Source organism: Garra rufa, chromosome 8 (assembly GCF_049309525.1).
Source record: "Garra rufa chromosome 8, GarRuf1.0, whole genome shotgun sequence".
Lineage (NCBI taxonomy): Eukaryota > Metazoa > Chordata > Actinopteri > Cypriniformes > Cyprinidae > Garra > Garra rufa.
In genome coordinates, this window is record NC_133368.1 from 48,226,224 (window position 1) to 48,240,249 (window position 14,026).

General features: G+C 35.8%; 1 protein-coding gene across 1 annotated transcript; it reads left to right on the forward strand.

The window, feature by feature from the left end:
• Nucleotides 1-302: 302 nt before the first annotated feature.
• LOC141340969 (protocadherin-8) lies at nucleotides 303-12,778 on the forward strand. The gene is made up of 3 exons (XM_073846097.1): nucleotides 303-2,831; nucleotides 5,146-5,341; nucleotides 12,160-12,778. The coding sequence occupies exons 1-3, from the start codon at nucleotides 417-419 to the stop codon at nucleotides 12,510-12,512; spliced, it is 2,964 nt and encodes a 987-aa protein (XP_073702198.1). The 5' UTR covers nucleotides 303-416; the 3' UTR covers nucleotides 12,513-12,778.
• Nucleotides 12,779-14,026: the final 1,248 nt, after the last annotated feature.

Consider the following 14,026-nt stretch of genomic DNA (forward strand, 5'->3'; position numbering starts at 1 on the left):
CCCTTATGACTGGTTTTGTGGTCCAGTGTCACATATGTGCTTAAGCAATTACAAGTTTATCATGAAAACCAGTGTCCTTCCCTGTCCGTTCAAACAGGAGAGAGAAAATGAAATGTCTTTCTCTTTGTCCTGTCACCCTCCCCATGCGCGCGCACAAAGCCCGAGTCCTACACTCCTGAATATTCTCTTCAAATCCATTATAATGCATTGAATATCGCGTTGGTTCCCGAGTGCATCAGACCTGTGTGAAGGTGTATTGGTCATTCGTGTGCATTGTAAATGTCATTGGTGTGTGTGTCTGTCGCGGGAGGGGTCAGAGAAGAAGCAGCACGCAGAACAAGTGACTTGCGCTTCAGTTCAGAGAACCTGATGAACAGCGGGACTCGCAGAGACTCTCTCCGCGCGCAGGTGATGAAATGAAAATGGAGCGAGGACTTTTATTCGCAAGGATACTTGGAGTTACGCTCGTCTGCATTTCACAGGTCGTTCCTGAGGAACGAACAGTCAGGTATAAGATTTACGAGGAGGTTCGACCGCCGACGGTCATCGGAACTCTAGCCAGCAATGTAACCTGGACCCCGGACAAAACGCGCAGGACTTTCCCCGGGATCAGGTTTAAGCTGATGAGCCCTTCCACCGGCTCCTTCATCCGATTCAGGGAAAGCGACGGGAGGCTGACAGTGGAGGAGCGCGTCGACCGCGAACGCATCTGCAAGCGCAACCCGCGGTGCGTAATCACTTTCGACGTCGCCTTGGTTTCCGCCGAGCAGTTCGAGCTCTTTCACGTCGAGGTGGAAGTGCTGGACGTGAATGACAACTCGCCGGAGTTCCCGCGCGCCGAGTGCACCGTCGAGATCTCCGAGAGCGCCGCGCTGGGGACGCGCATCGCGCTGGACGCCGCTGAGGACGCGGACGTGGGGTCGAACTCTATCCAAACGTACCATCTGAGCGAGAACACTCACTTTAGCATCGATGTCATTACGCGAGTGGATGGGGTTAAATATGCGGAGCTGGTGCTCGTCAAGGAGCTCGACCGTGAGTCCCGCGCTTTTTTCGCGCTCAAACTCGTGGCGGCTGACGGCGGGCATCCCGCGAAAAGCGGTGCCACTAATGTCACCGTCAAAGTGAAGGACGCTAATGACAACAGCCCGATGTTTGACCACAGCCATTACTCAGTGGATGTCCCAGAGGACACCCCTGTGGACTCACTGTTGCTAGACTTGAACGCTGTTGATCCGGATGAAGGTCTTAATGGACAGGTAACATATGAATTTGGCAAACAAGTCACAACGGAAATCAGACAACTGTTTAAATTGGATTACAAAACTGGTTATTTGACTTTGCAAAGCCCTGTGGATTACGAAGACGAGGCCACCTATGAAATCGACGTGCAAGCCGTTGATTTAGGGCACAATCCGGTGCCCTCAGTGTGCAAGATCATTATCAACATCAGAGATGTGAACGACAACCCGCCTGAGATTATCATCACATCCATCACGTCAGTAACAGATGGCGTTGCGCAGGTTAGCGAAGCTACAGGTCCAGACATCCTAGTGGCTTTAATCAGCATCAAAGACAAGGACACTGGAGCGAATGGGCAAGTGAGCTGCACTCTAAACGGCGGACATGGAAACTTCCGGCTTAAAAGAGCATATGAAGGAAGCTACACGATTGTCACGATGGCACCGTTGGATAGAGAGAAGATTGCGGAGTATAATTTGACCGTGGTGGCTGAGGACTTCGGCGTACCGCCGTTACGCACGGTTACTCATTACATTATACGGCTTACGGACGTCAACGACAATGCGCCGACGTTCAGCGCTAAGATATACGAAGGCTTCATCGAGGAGAATCAACTTCCAGGAACCTACATTACCACGATTGTAGCGAGCGATCAGGATTCTGGGCTTAACGGGGAAATAACCTACGAGCTTTTTGATTCGGACACCAATAGCGTTTCTAGATTTGCTATTATGAATCAAGCTGGGAATGTTTACGCCTTGCAAAGTTTTAATTACGAAGTTACGAAGCGGTTAGATCTTCGCGTCCAGGCTAGCGACCGAGGATGGCCGCAACTTCACAACAACGCTGTATTGATAATCAACGTAGTTGATCAGAACGACAACACGCCTTTGATAACACAACCGCTGCTTGTGAACGGCTCTGCCGAAATTCAGCTTCCACGAGACGCTCCGCCCGGTTACATCGTGACGCGAATATCGGCGAAAGATTCCGACGCTGGTTTGAACGCGGAGCTCACTTACAAACTCTACGACGGAGCTGATTTGGGTTTCGCAATCGATCCGAATACGGGGGAAATATACATTAATCGCAAAATCGCTTACGACGAGTACGACTTGTGGAAAGTCCTAGTGACGGTTAACGATAACGGCCACCCGTCGTTAACCTCAACAGCCACGATTCATTTTACTCTAACCGAGTCTGCGCCTTCAAACGGCAATTTTTACGATGAAAGAGAGGACGGTGAACCAAAACAGTGGACGCTTATTTTAATTTTGGCTTTGACCAGTTCCTCGCTACTGTTTTTGTCTATTTTATCGTACATACTATGCAAAAGTCGCAAAAGCACTCAGAAGAGACAGGCTAGCCTTCCTGACGCTGTGGATACTCCGTACGCTAAAGAGCACAACGCCGTGTCGATGATCTCTAGCCAGACCGCCAATGTGTTCGACAGCCATGCGTTTCACTCTACGACTGTCATCGGCACGCCGGAGAAGCTACACAACAGCGTGCAGGCCACGGCTGAAGTTTTTAGCGAAACCCCGCAGACCTTCAAGAGCAAATACAGGAGTGTGGCAGGGGAAATAGATGTAAGTGGTGGCTGTGTTTCTTTCTGAGTGTGTTTTTTTGAGGGCTGTTCATACTGCACATGCACACAAAACAGCTGAAGAGAACGCAAGGCTTGAAATTCAATGCTAATGAAGCAAGATGTGAAAGCCAATGGCGTCTGTTGGATGCATGTGCACAGGCCAATGCAAAATAGTGCATATGGAATGCAAACGAATGGGAAAAAACATTTTTAGAATGTGAATAAAGTGTGACCCTGTACCACAAAACCAGTCTTAAATAGTACGGGTGTATTTGTAGCAATAACCAAGAATGCACTGTATGGGTCAGAATGACCGATTTTTCTTTTATGCCAAAAATCATTAGGATGTTAAGTAAAGATCATGTTCCATGAAGATGTTTTGTAAATTTCCTACTGTAAATATATCAAAACCTCATTTTTGATTAGGCATATGCATTGCTAAGAATTTTAAAGGCGATTTTCTCAATATTTTGCACCTTCAGATACCAGATTTTCAAGTAATTGCATCTCATCCAAATATTGTCCTATCCTAACAAACCATACATCAGTGAAAGCTTATTTATTCAACTTTCAAAAAATTGACTCTTATGACTGGTTTTGGGGTTCAACGTCACACATTTATACAAAAAATAAATAAAATATGCAGTAACACAATAACACAGCAGTGAGATGCAATGCAACGCTCAAACATGTCCATCTGATACATTTGCAATAAATAAAATGGTGCAAAAGAGATGATAAAATGATAACAGAACTTAAGGATTACGAAACATATTATTTTCAAATTTAGGGTTATTATAGTTATACTAAAACTAAAACCATAAAAAAAAAGCATTTCTGTTACTTAAAATAAAATAGGTGTTAAGTGCAAAAAGATAAATAGGAAAAAAAAATTCTCATTTTAATTTACCATGATGTACTAAAATAACTACAAATAAAACAGAAATATATATATATATATATATATATATATATATATATATATATATATATATATATATATATATATATATATATATATACACACACACACAAAAATACAAACACTTTTAACCAAAATTAAAACTTATTCAGATATTAATAAAACTATATTAGTATCCCAATTATACTAAAACAACACTGGATTTAACTGCTTAAATTGACATGCCATGTTAAAAATGCAATGCTCACTTTGTAAAAAAACAAAAACAAAAATGTGATGCAACAGCCAAAAACGTCTGTGTGATGCACATCAAAATAGACCAAAATAAAAACAAATAAATAAATAAAAAGAAAAAATAAGGAGACTGATGCAAAGGATTAGAACAGAAAATAGGTCACTCAGTTTTTATTTTAAAATGTTGCCTTAAAAACATGTGAAATACTGTATGAAACACTGAAAAACACAATGATGCAATGACCAATGGGGGCGTACAAACAATGTATTATTGCATCAAAAACATCTTGGAGAAGCACAATAGAATCAAACTGAATTAAACACACTGAATCTGTTTTAACTTGTGTTAAAACTATGTCCAAACTCAGAATTCCAAGGGAAAAAAGTCAAAATTCCGAGATGTAAACTCAGAATTCCGAGAAAAAGGTCAACATTTGAAGATGTAAACTCAGAATTCCAAGGGGAATAAAAATAATCAAAATTCTGAGATGTAAATTCTGCTTTAAATGTCAAAAAGTCAGAATGCTGAGGGAAAAAGTCTAAATTCCAAGATGTAAATTCGGAATTCCGAGGGGAAAAGTCCAAATTCTGAGATGTAAGCTTGGAATTCTGAGAAAAATGTCAAACTTACTCAGAATTCAAAGGAAAAAAAATCACAATTCTGCTTTAAAAGTAAAACCCACAAGATTTAAACTCAGAATTCCGGAAAAAATATCAAAATTACATGTAAACTCAGAATTCTGAGAAAAAAAAGTCAAAATTCCAAGATGTAAATTCAGTCACAAGAGTCACAAAAGGAGTTTTACAAGGTAATTTTTAGCTTGTCTTAAAAATGCAAAGTCAGGTGTTACAAAACAGCTAGAAGGAGTGCAACAGAAGAGCTAAAAAAATGTGTTTTACAATATACACCTGTTTTTATTTGTCTTAAGCTGTCTTTATAATAAATAGGTTCACGGCATGCAGAAATAAAACAAGCGTGCAATGCAACAAAAAATAGTGCAGACTGGACAAAAAAAAGTGTGCTTTGTGTGAACAGCATGAGTGAATGGCCTGAAAGACAGTAGTTCATTAACAGATCAAACATCTGTCATTATTTACTCAAGCTCAAGTTGTTCTAGAAGAGCAGAGAGGATAAGCTTTTGTTCTTGTGTCCTGACAGGGATATTCCACTTTGCCTGGTTATGGTAAAGACAATGCTCGTCCAATCACAGTATGGAAAGGAAACTCCATGATGACCATCGCAGTCAGAGACCCACAGATCAGCGGCAAAGACAGTGGAAAAGGAGACAGCGATGTTAATGACAGTGATTCTGACATCAGTGAAGGCCTCAAGAAAGACTACACTTCATATAAAGGTGAGAATGAACTCATCTGACTATATATATATATATATGCATTAAATAATGTTGTTAAATGTCAAAAGTACATGAAAATAGCATCTGATGCAATACAAAGAATAACTAGAGCATTTGGAGCACTGATCCTACACTAATGAGAGAGGAGACAGTTGTAGTTGTACACAGTTAGAATGTTAGTCTTACGTAACTGTGAGATTTAAACTCAGAATTATGGGGGGAAAATTACATGTAAACTCAGAATTCTGAGAAAAAAAAAATCAAAATTATGAGATGTAAACTCAGAATTCCAAGCAAAATGTGAAAATTCCAAGATGTAAACTCAGAATTCTGAGGGAAAAGTCCTATTTCTGAGAAGCAAACTCAGAATTCTGCATACAAATTCAAACACACAAGGTTTAAACTTAGAATTCTGGGGAAAAAAAGTCAAAATTCCGAGATGTAAACTCAGAATTCCGAGGAAAAAAAAGTTAAAGTTCCAAGATGCAAACTCAGAATTCTGCATAAAAATTTAAACCCACGAGATTTAAACTCAGAATTCCAGAAAAAAAGTCAAAATTTCGAGATGTTTTAACCTCAGAATTCCGGGAAAAAAGTCAAAATTACATGTAAATCCTGAATTTCCAAGGGAAAAAAAGGCAAAATTTCGAGATGTAAACTCAGAATTCTAAAAAAGTCAAAATTCCAAGATGTAAACTCAGAATTCTGAGGGAAAAGTCCTGTTTCTGAGATGCAAACTCAGAATTCTGCATACAAATTCAAACACACAAGGTTTAAACTTAGAATTCTGGGAAAAAAGTCAAAATTCCGAGATGTAAACTCAGATTTCTGCATAGAAAATTCAAAAACACGAGATTTAAACTCAGAATTCTGGGGGGGAAAAAGTCAAAATACCAAGATGTAAACTCAGAATTCCGAGGAAAAAAAAAGTTAAAAGTTCCGAGATGCATACTCAGATTTCTGCCTAAAAATTCAAACCCACAAGAATTAAACTCAGAATTCCGGGAGAAAAGTCAGTTACGAGATGCATACTCAGATTTCTGCCTAAAAATTCAAACCCACAAGATTTAAACTCATAATTCCAAGGAAAAAAGTCAAAGTACAAACTCAGAATTCTGCATGAAGATTCAAACCCAGGAGATTTAAACTCAGAATTCCGGGGCAAAAAGTCAAAATTCCGACATGTAAACTCAGAATACAGAGCAAAAAAAAAAAAAAAAAGTCAAAGCTCCAAGATGCAAACTCAGAATTCTGCATAAAAATTTAAACCCACGAGATTTAAACTCAGAATTCCAGAAAAAAAGTCAAAATTTCAAGATGTTTTAACCTCAGAATTCCAGGAAAAAAGTCAAAATTACATGTAAATCCTGAATTTCCAAGGGAAAAAAAGTCAAAATTTCGAGATGTAAACTCAGAATTCTAAAAAAGTCAAAATTTCGAGATGTAAACTCAGAATTCTAAAAACGTCAAAATTTCGAGATGTAAACTCAGAATTCTAAAAAAGTCAAAATTTCGAGATGTAAACTCAGAATTCTAAAAACGTCAAAATTCCGAGATGTAAACTCAGGATTCTAAAAAAGTCAAAATTTCGAGATGTAAACTCAGAATTCTAAAAACGTCAAAATTCCGAGATGTAAACTCAGAATTCTAAAAACGTCAAAATTTCGAGATGTAAACTCAGAATTCTAAAAACGTCAAAATTTCGAGATGTAAACTCAGAATTCTAAAAACGTCAAAATTCCGAGATGTAAACTCAGAATTCTAAAAAAGTCAAAATTACGAGATGTAAACTCTGGATTCTAAAAAAGTCAAAATTACGAGATGTAAACTCAGAATTCTAAAAACGTCAAAATTTCGAGATGTAAACTCAGAATTCTAAAAAAGTCAAAATTACGAGATGTAAACTCTGGATTCTAAAAAAGTCAAAATTCCAAGATGTAAACTCACTTTATATAAAGGTCAGAATCAACTTACACACACACACACACACACACATATATATATATATATATATATACAGTAAATAAATAAATATATATATATATATATATATACACACACACACACACACACACACACACACACACTGTATATATATATATATATATATATATATATATATATACAGTAAATAAATATATACACACACACACACACACACACACACACACAAAATCATCTTGTTAAATGTCAGAAGTACTTGAAAATAGGATCTGATGCAATACAAGAGCATTTGGAGCACTGATATAGGTCTTACACTAATGAGAGAGGAGACGGTTGTAGTTTTATACAGTTAGAAAGTTAGTCTTACATAACTGTGATCATTTGTGTGCTTGATAAAACTGTAGCAATGAAACAGATAAAGTCAAAGAGTCGCTGGTGGAACGACTTCTCACAGAGACAATTGTCAGGGCAATTATTTTTAGCAGGATCATGGTTGCGTTGACGAGATATCGTGTGGTTTAGTCAGGCAGAGTTAAAGTAGAGAGCTGCTCAGATTAATGAGCTGGTGATTGGATCGGTTCGCTTCAAGGTCAATGTTGATTCATTTCTAGTGCAACCTTGTTAAACGCTAATCTATGGGAAACAAAGAGCCTGAGTGATCACACGCACGCTAATGGAGCTGAGAAGCATTCGTATCGGGTGTCACACACATCTGAGCACTTCAAGGGTCGAACGAACATATTTTCTGATGAAGAAGAAACGTGAATGTATCTAATTCAGGACATGATGTATGGAAGAGAAAAAAAATACTAAAGAAATTGCATTTGTGCCATGTTAACTCTAGTTTATAAAATGCAGTTCTGAGAAGAAAAGTCAGAATTGCAGTAGGAAAAAAAAACAATTGTGAGATATAAACGTGCAATTCTGAGAAAAAAAGCCAGAATTGTGAGATGTAAAATTGCAGTTTATATTGATTGGATTGGTTTGATTTTATTGTGAGTTTATATCTTGAAACTCAAAACAGTTAGAATTACAAGATTTAAACTCAGAATTCTGAGAAAAAAATGACAAAATTATGAGAAGTAAATTCAGAATTCCAGGGAAAAAAAATTAATTGTGAGATGTAAACCTAGAATACTTAGAAAAGTCAAAATAACAAGATTTAAACAGAATTCTTAAGGAAAGAATCTAAACTCTAAAAAACTGTAAAAAGAATCTAAATTATGAGATATGAACTTCACATTCCAAGAAAAAAAAAAATCTAAATTATGAGATTTAAATTCAAATTCCAAGACAAAAATCCAAAATTCTGAATTCTGAGAAAAAAAGTCAAAGTTCCGAAATGTAATCTCCGAATTCTTAAAAAAAATCTAAATAATGATTTTATACTCAGAATTCTTTAAAAAATCAAAAATAATAATAAAAATAAAATCACAAGATGTGAACTCAGAATTCAGAGAAAAAAAAGACAAAATTCTGTGATGTAAACTCAGAATTCTGCATAAAAAGTGAAACCCATGAGATTTAAACACGGAAAAAGGGTAAAAATTCCGAGATGTAAACTCAGAATACTGAGAAAAAAGTCCAAATTGTGAGAAACTTCATAACATCAGAATTGCGAGATGTAAACTCAGAATTGCTAAATTGCTGCTGTTGATTGGATCAGACTGAAGATATAAAAAATTAAGTCAGTTATTATTTTATTTATTTATTTTTATTCGGTGGTAGTTGTGCATGAAAAATTCCAAGATGTAAACTCAGAATTCCAGAAAAAAAGTCTCGACTTTTTTGGACTCATGGGTTTGACAGAATTCCGAGGAAAAAAGTCAAAGTTCCAAGATGCAAACTCAGAATTCTGCATAAAAAGTCAAGCCCATGAGATTTAAACTCAGAATTCTGGAAAAAGGGTAAAAATTCTGAGATGTAAACTCAGAATACTGAGGGAAAAAAGGTCAAAATTCCAAGATGTAAACTCAGAATTCTGAGAAATAAAAGTCAAAGTTCCGAGATTCAAACTCAGAATTCTGCATAAAAGGTAAAACCCATGAAATTTAAGCTCAGAATTCTGGAAAAAACTCAAATTTCCGAGATGCAAACTCAGAATACTGAGAAAAAGTCCAAATTGTGAGAAACTTTAAATAACATTAGAATTAGAATTAAATAATAAAATTCACAAGATGTGAACTCAGAATTCAGAGAAAAAAAGTCAAAATTCTGTGATGTAAACTCAGAATACTGAGGGAAAAAAGGTCAAAATTCTAAGACGTAAACTCAGAATTCCGGGGGGAAAAGTCAAAGTTCCGAGATGCAAACTCAGAATTCTGCATAAAAATTAAAACCCATGAGAATTAAACTCAGAATTCCAGAAAAAAAAAGTCTTGACTTTTTTTTTGGACTCATGGGTTTGACAGAATTCCGGGGAAAAAAGTCAAAGTTCCGAGATGCAAACTCAGAATTCTGCATAAAAAAGTCAAACCCATGAGATTTAAACTCAGAATTCAGGGGAAAAAAAGTCAAAGTTCCGAGATGCAATCTCAGAATTCTGCAAAAAAGTCAAACCCATGAGATTTAAACTCAGAATTCCGGGAAAAAAGTCAAAGTTCCGAGATGCAAACTCAGAATTCTGCATAAAAAAGTCAAACCCATGAGATTTAAACTCAGAATTCCGGGGAAAAAAGTCAAAGTTCCGAGATGCAAACTTAGATTTCTGCATAAAAATTAAAACCCATGAGAATTAAACTCAGAATTCCAGAAAAAAAAGTCTTGACTTTTTTTTTGGACTCATGGGTTTGACAGAATTCCGGGGAAAAAAGTCAAAGTTCCGAGATGCAAACTCAGAATTCTGCATAAAAAAGTCAAACCCATGAGATTTAAACTCAGAATTCCGGGAAAAAAAGTCAAAGTTCCAAGATGCAAACTCAGAATTCTGCATAAAAAGTCAAGCCCATGAGATTTAAACTCAGAATTCTGGAAAAAGGGTAAAAATTCTGAGATGTAAACTCAGAATACTGAGGGAAAAAAGGTCAAAATTCCAAGATGTGAACTCAGAATTCAGAGAAAAAAAGTCAAAATTCTGTGATGTAAACTCAGAATACTGAGGGAAAAAAGGTCAAAATTCTAAGACGTAAACTCAGAATTCCGGGGGGAAAAGTCAAAGTTCCGAGATGCAAACTCAGAATTCTGCATAAAAATTAAAACCCATAAGAATTAAACTCAGAATTCCAGAAAAAAAGTCTTGACTTTTTTTTTTGACTCATGGGTTTGACAGAATTCCGAGGAAAAAAGTCAAAGTTCCGAGATGCAATCTCAGAATACTGAGGGAAAAAAGGTCAAAATTCTAAGACGTAAACTCAGAATTCCGGGGGAAAAAGTCAAAGTTCCGAGATGCAAACTCAGAATTCTGCATAAAAATTAAAACCCATAAGAATTAAACTCTGAATTCCAGAAAAAAAAGTCTTGACTTTTTTTTTTGACTCATGGGTTTGACAGAATTCCGAGGAAAAAAGTCAAAGTTCCGAGATGCAATCTCAGAATACTGAGGGAAAAAAGGTCAAAATTCTAAGACGTAAACTCAGAATTCCGGGGAAAAAAGTCAAAGTTCCGAGATGCAAACTTAGATTTCTGCATAAAAATTAAAACCCATGAGAATTAAACTCAGAATTCCAGAAAAAAAGTCTTGACTTTTTTTTTTGACTCATGGGTTTGACAGAATTCCGAGGAAAAAAAGTCAAAGTTCCGAGATGCAATCTCAGAATTCTGCAAAAAAGTCAAACCCATGAGATTTAAACTCAGAATTCCGGGAAAAAAGTCAAAGTTCCGAGATGCAAACTTAGATTTCTGCATAAAAATTAAAACCCATGAGAATTAAACTCAGAATTCCAGAAAAAAAGTCTTGACTTTTTTTTTTTGACTCATGGGTTTGACAGAATTCCGAGGAAAAAAAGTCAAAGTTCCGAGATGCAATCTCAGAATTCTGCAAAAAAGTCAAACCCATGAGATTTAAACTCAGAATTCCGGGAAAAAAGTCAAAGTTCCGAGATGCAAACTTAGATTTCTGCATAAAAATTAAAACCCATGAGAATTAAACTCAGAATTCCAGAAAAAAAAGTCTTGACTTTTTTTTTTGACTCATGGGTTTGACAGAATTCCAAGGAAAAAAAGTCAAAGTTCCGAGATGCAATCTCAGAATTCTGCAAAAAAGTCAAACCCATGAGATTTAAACTCAGAATTCCGGGAAAAAAGTCAAAGTTCCGAGATGCAAACTTAGATTTCTGCATAAAAATTAAAACCCATGAGAATTAAACTCAGAATTCCAGAAAAAAAAGTCTTGACTTTTTTTTTTGACTCATGGGTTTGACAGAATTCCGAGGAAAAAAAGTCAAAGTTCCGATATGCAATCTCAGAATACTGAGGGAAAAAAGGTCAAAATTCTAAGACGTGAACTCAGATTTCCGGGGGAAAAAGTAAAAGTTCCGAGATACAAACTCAGAATTCTGCATAAAAATTAAAACCCATGAGAAATAAACTCAGAATTCCAGAAAAAAAAGTCTTGACTTTTTTTTTTTGACTCATGGGTTTGACAGAATTCCGAGGAAAAAAGTCAAAGTTCCGAGATGCAATCTCAGAATTCTGCAAAAAAAAGTCAAACCCATGAGATTTAAACTCAGAATTCCGGGAAAAAAGTCAAAGTTCCAAATTGTGAGAAACTTCATAACGTCAGAATTGCAATATTTGCTAAATTGCTAAATTGCTGCTGTTGATTGGATCATATCAGACTGAAGATATGAAAAAATTAAAGACAGTTACTATTTTACTTCGTTATTTTTAATTCATGGTAGTTGTGCACAAATCCTTACAGGTGTGTATTTTCTCAGGTCTGTGGGCTTGCACCAGCGAGTGCAGGATCCTCGGTCACTCGGACAGATGCTGGAGCCCGTCTGTGAGCAGAACCAGCGGGACCATTAATAGCAGACATCTCTCGACCTTCTCAAGGACGAGGCCGTCCTCACAGGCCACGCTTCAGAGGAGCAGTTACGACACACAGACAAACAGAAGCGTGGCCTTGCACAGCCTTACAGAAGATCAGCAGAGTCAATACGATTACATTCACGTCTGCTCGCCACAATCGCAACGGAGACAAGACTCTGAGAATATAGACGTGCAAGTCTTCACACACTCCACCAAACCCATCGCCACAGATAGTCCTGCCAGATTTACAGAAGCCTGATACCTCAGTGTGATGTCCAATAATCTAATGATGTTGCTGTACATACTATCTTTGACTGCGGTTGATGTTTTGTAAATACAAATTATATTTTTAACAGTATTACCTGTTGTTTTTTTCACAGCATGTTTTGGACGATAATAATGTGATTGTGTTTGTCACTATTGTGTCACACTGTAACAAACTGTAACACATTAAATGTCATTTTTTTAAAAGCTACAAATGTTACCACTTTTATAATGTTTACTTACACAAGTTTCTTTTTATGACACATGCGAAATAAAATAAATTATGGTAAAATATACCATGTTTTTCATCCTTGATAAATCCAATCAGAATTTTGAACATCATGTTTGATCTTAAAAACTGTTCAATCTTTAAATTTTTTTTTGTTTTAATTTTATTTGAAAATTTTCAAACACACATTAAAATTCTTTTTTTTTTTTCAGATAAAAAAGTTAAACAAATTATAACATTTAATTAGAAAAATGTTAACTCAGCATTACGAGACGAAAAATTGAAATCATGAGATGTAAACTTAGAATTCCAAGAAAAAAAGTCAAAATTACGAGATGTAAACTCAAAATTCCACAATTTAAAAAGTCCAAATTATGAGACGTAAACTCAGAATTCTGAGACAAAAAGTTGAAATCACAAGATGTAAACTTAGAATTCCAAGAAAAAATTCAAAAGTATAAGATGTAAATTAGAATTGCAATAAAAAAAGTCAAAATTATAAGATGTAAACTCAGAATTCCACAATTTAAAAAGTCCAAATTATGAGACGTAAACTCAGAATTCCGAGACAAAAAGTTGAAATCACAAGATGTAAACTTAGAATTCCAGGAAAAAAAGTCAAAATTACAAGATGTAAATGTAGAAGTCAGAGAAGAAGTCGATATTATAAGATGTAAACTCAGAATTCTGAGACAAAAGGTTGAAATCACGAGATGTAAACTCAGAATTCCAAAGTTTAAAAAGGTCAAAATATGAAATGTAAACATAGAATTCTGAGACAAAAAGTTGAATTCATGAGATGTAAACTTAAAATTCCAAGAAAAAAGTAAAAATTCCATGATGTAAATGTAGAATTCCAAGAAAAAATTCAAAATGACAAGATTTAAACATAGAATTATCAGACGTAAACTCAAAATTCCAAGACAAAAGGTTGAAATCATGAGATGAAAACATAAAATTCAGAGAAAATAGTCAAAATTCCAAGATGTAAATGTAGAATTCTGAGAAGTCAATATTACGAAATGTAAACTCAGAATTCCAAAATTTAAAAAGTCCAAATTATGAGATGTAAACATAGAATTCCAAGAGTAAATCGAAATTGACATGTAAACTCAGATTTCAGAGACAAAAAGTAAAAAATCACGCGATGTAAACTTAGAATTCCAAGAAAAAAGTTAAAATTACGAGATGTAAACTCAAATTGTAAATTATGCAACGTGAACTCAGAATTCTGAGAAAAAAATTGAAATCACGAGATGTAAACTTAGACTTCAAAAAAA

Coding starts and splice junctions, on each gene's coding strand:
- LOC141340969 (XM_073846097.1), top strand. CDS start 417: ATGAAAATGGAGCGAGGACTTTTATTCGCAAGGATACTTGGAGTTACG. Junction 2,832..5,145: donor GTGTGGCAGGGGAAATAGAT/GTAAGTGGTGGC, acceptor GTGTCCTGACAG/GGATATTCCACTTTGCCTGG. Junction 5,342..12,159: donor AGACTACACTTCATATAAAG/GTGAGAATGAAC, acceptor GTATTTTCTCAG/GTCTGTGGGCTTGCACCAGC.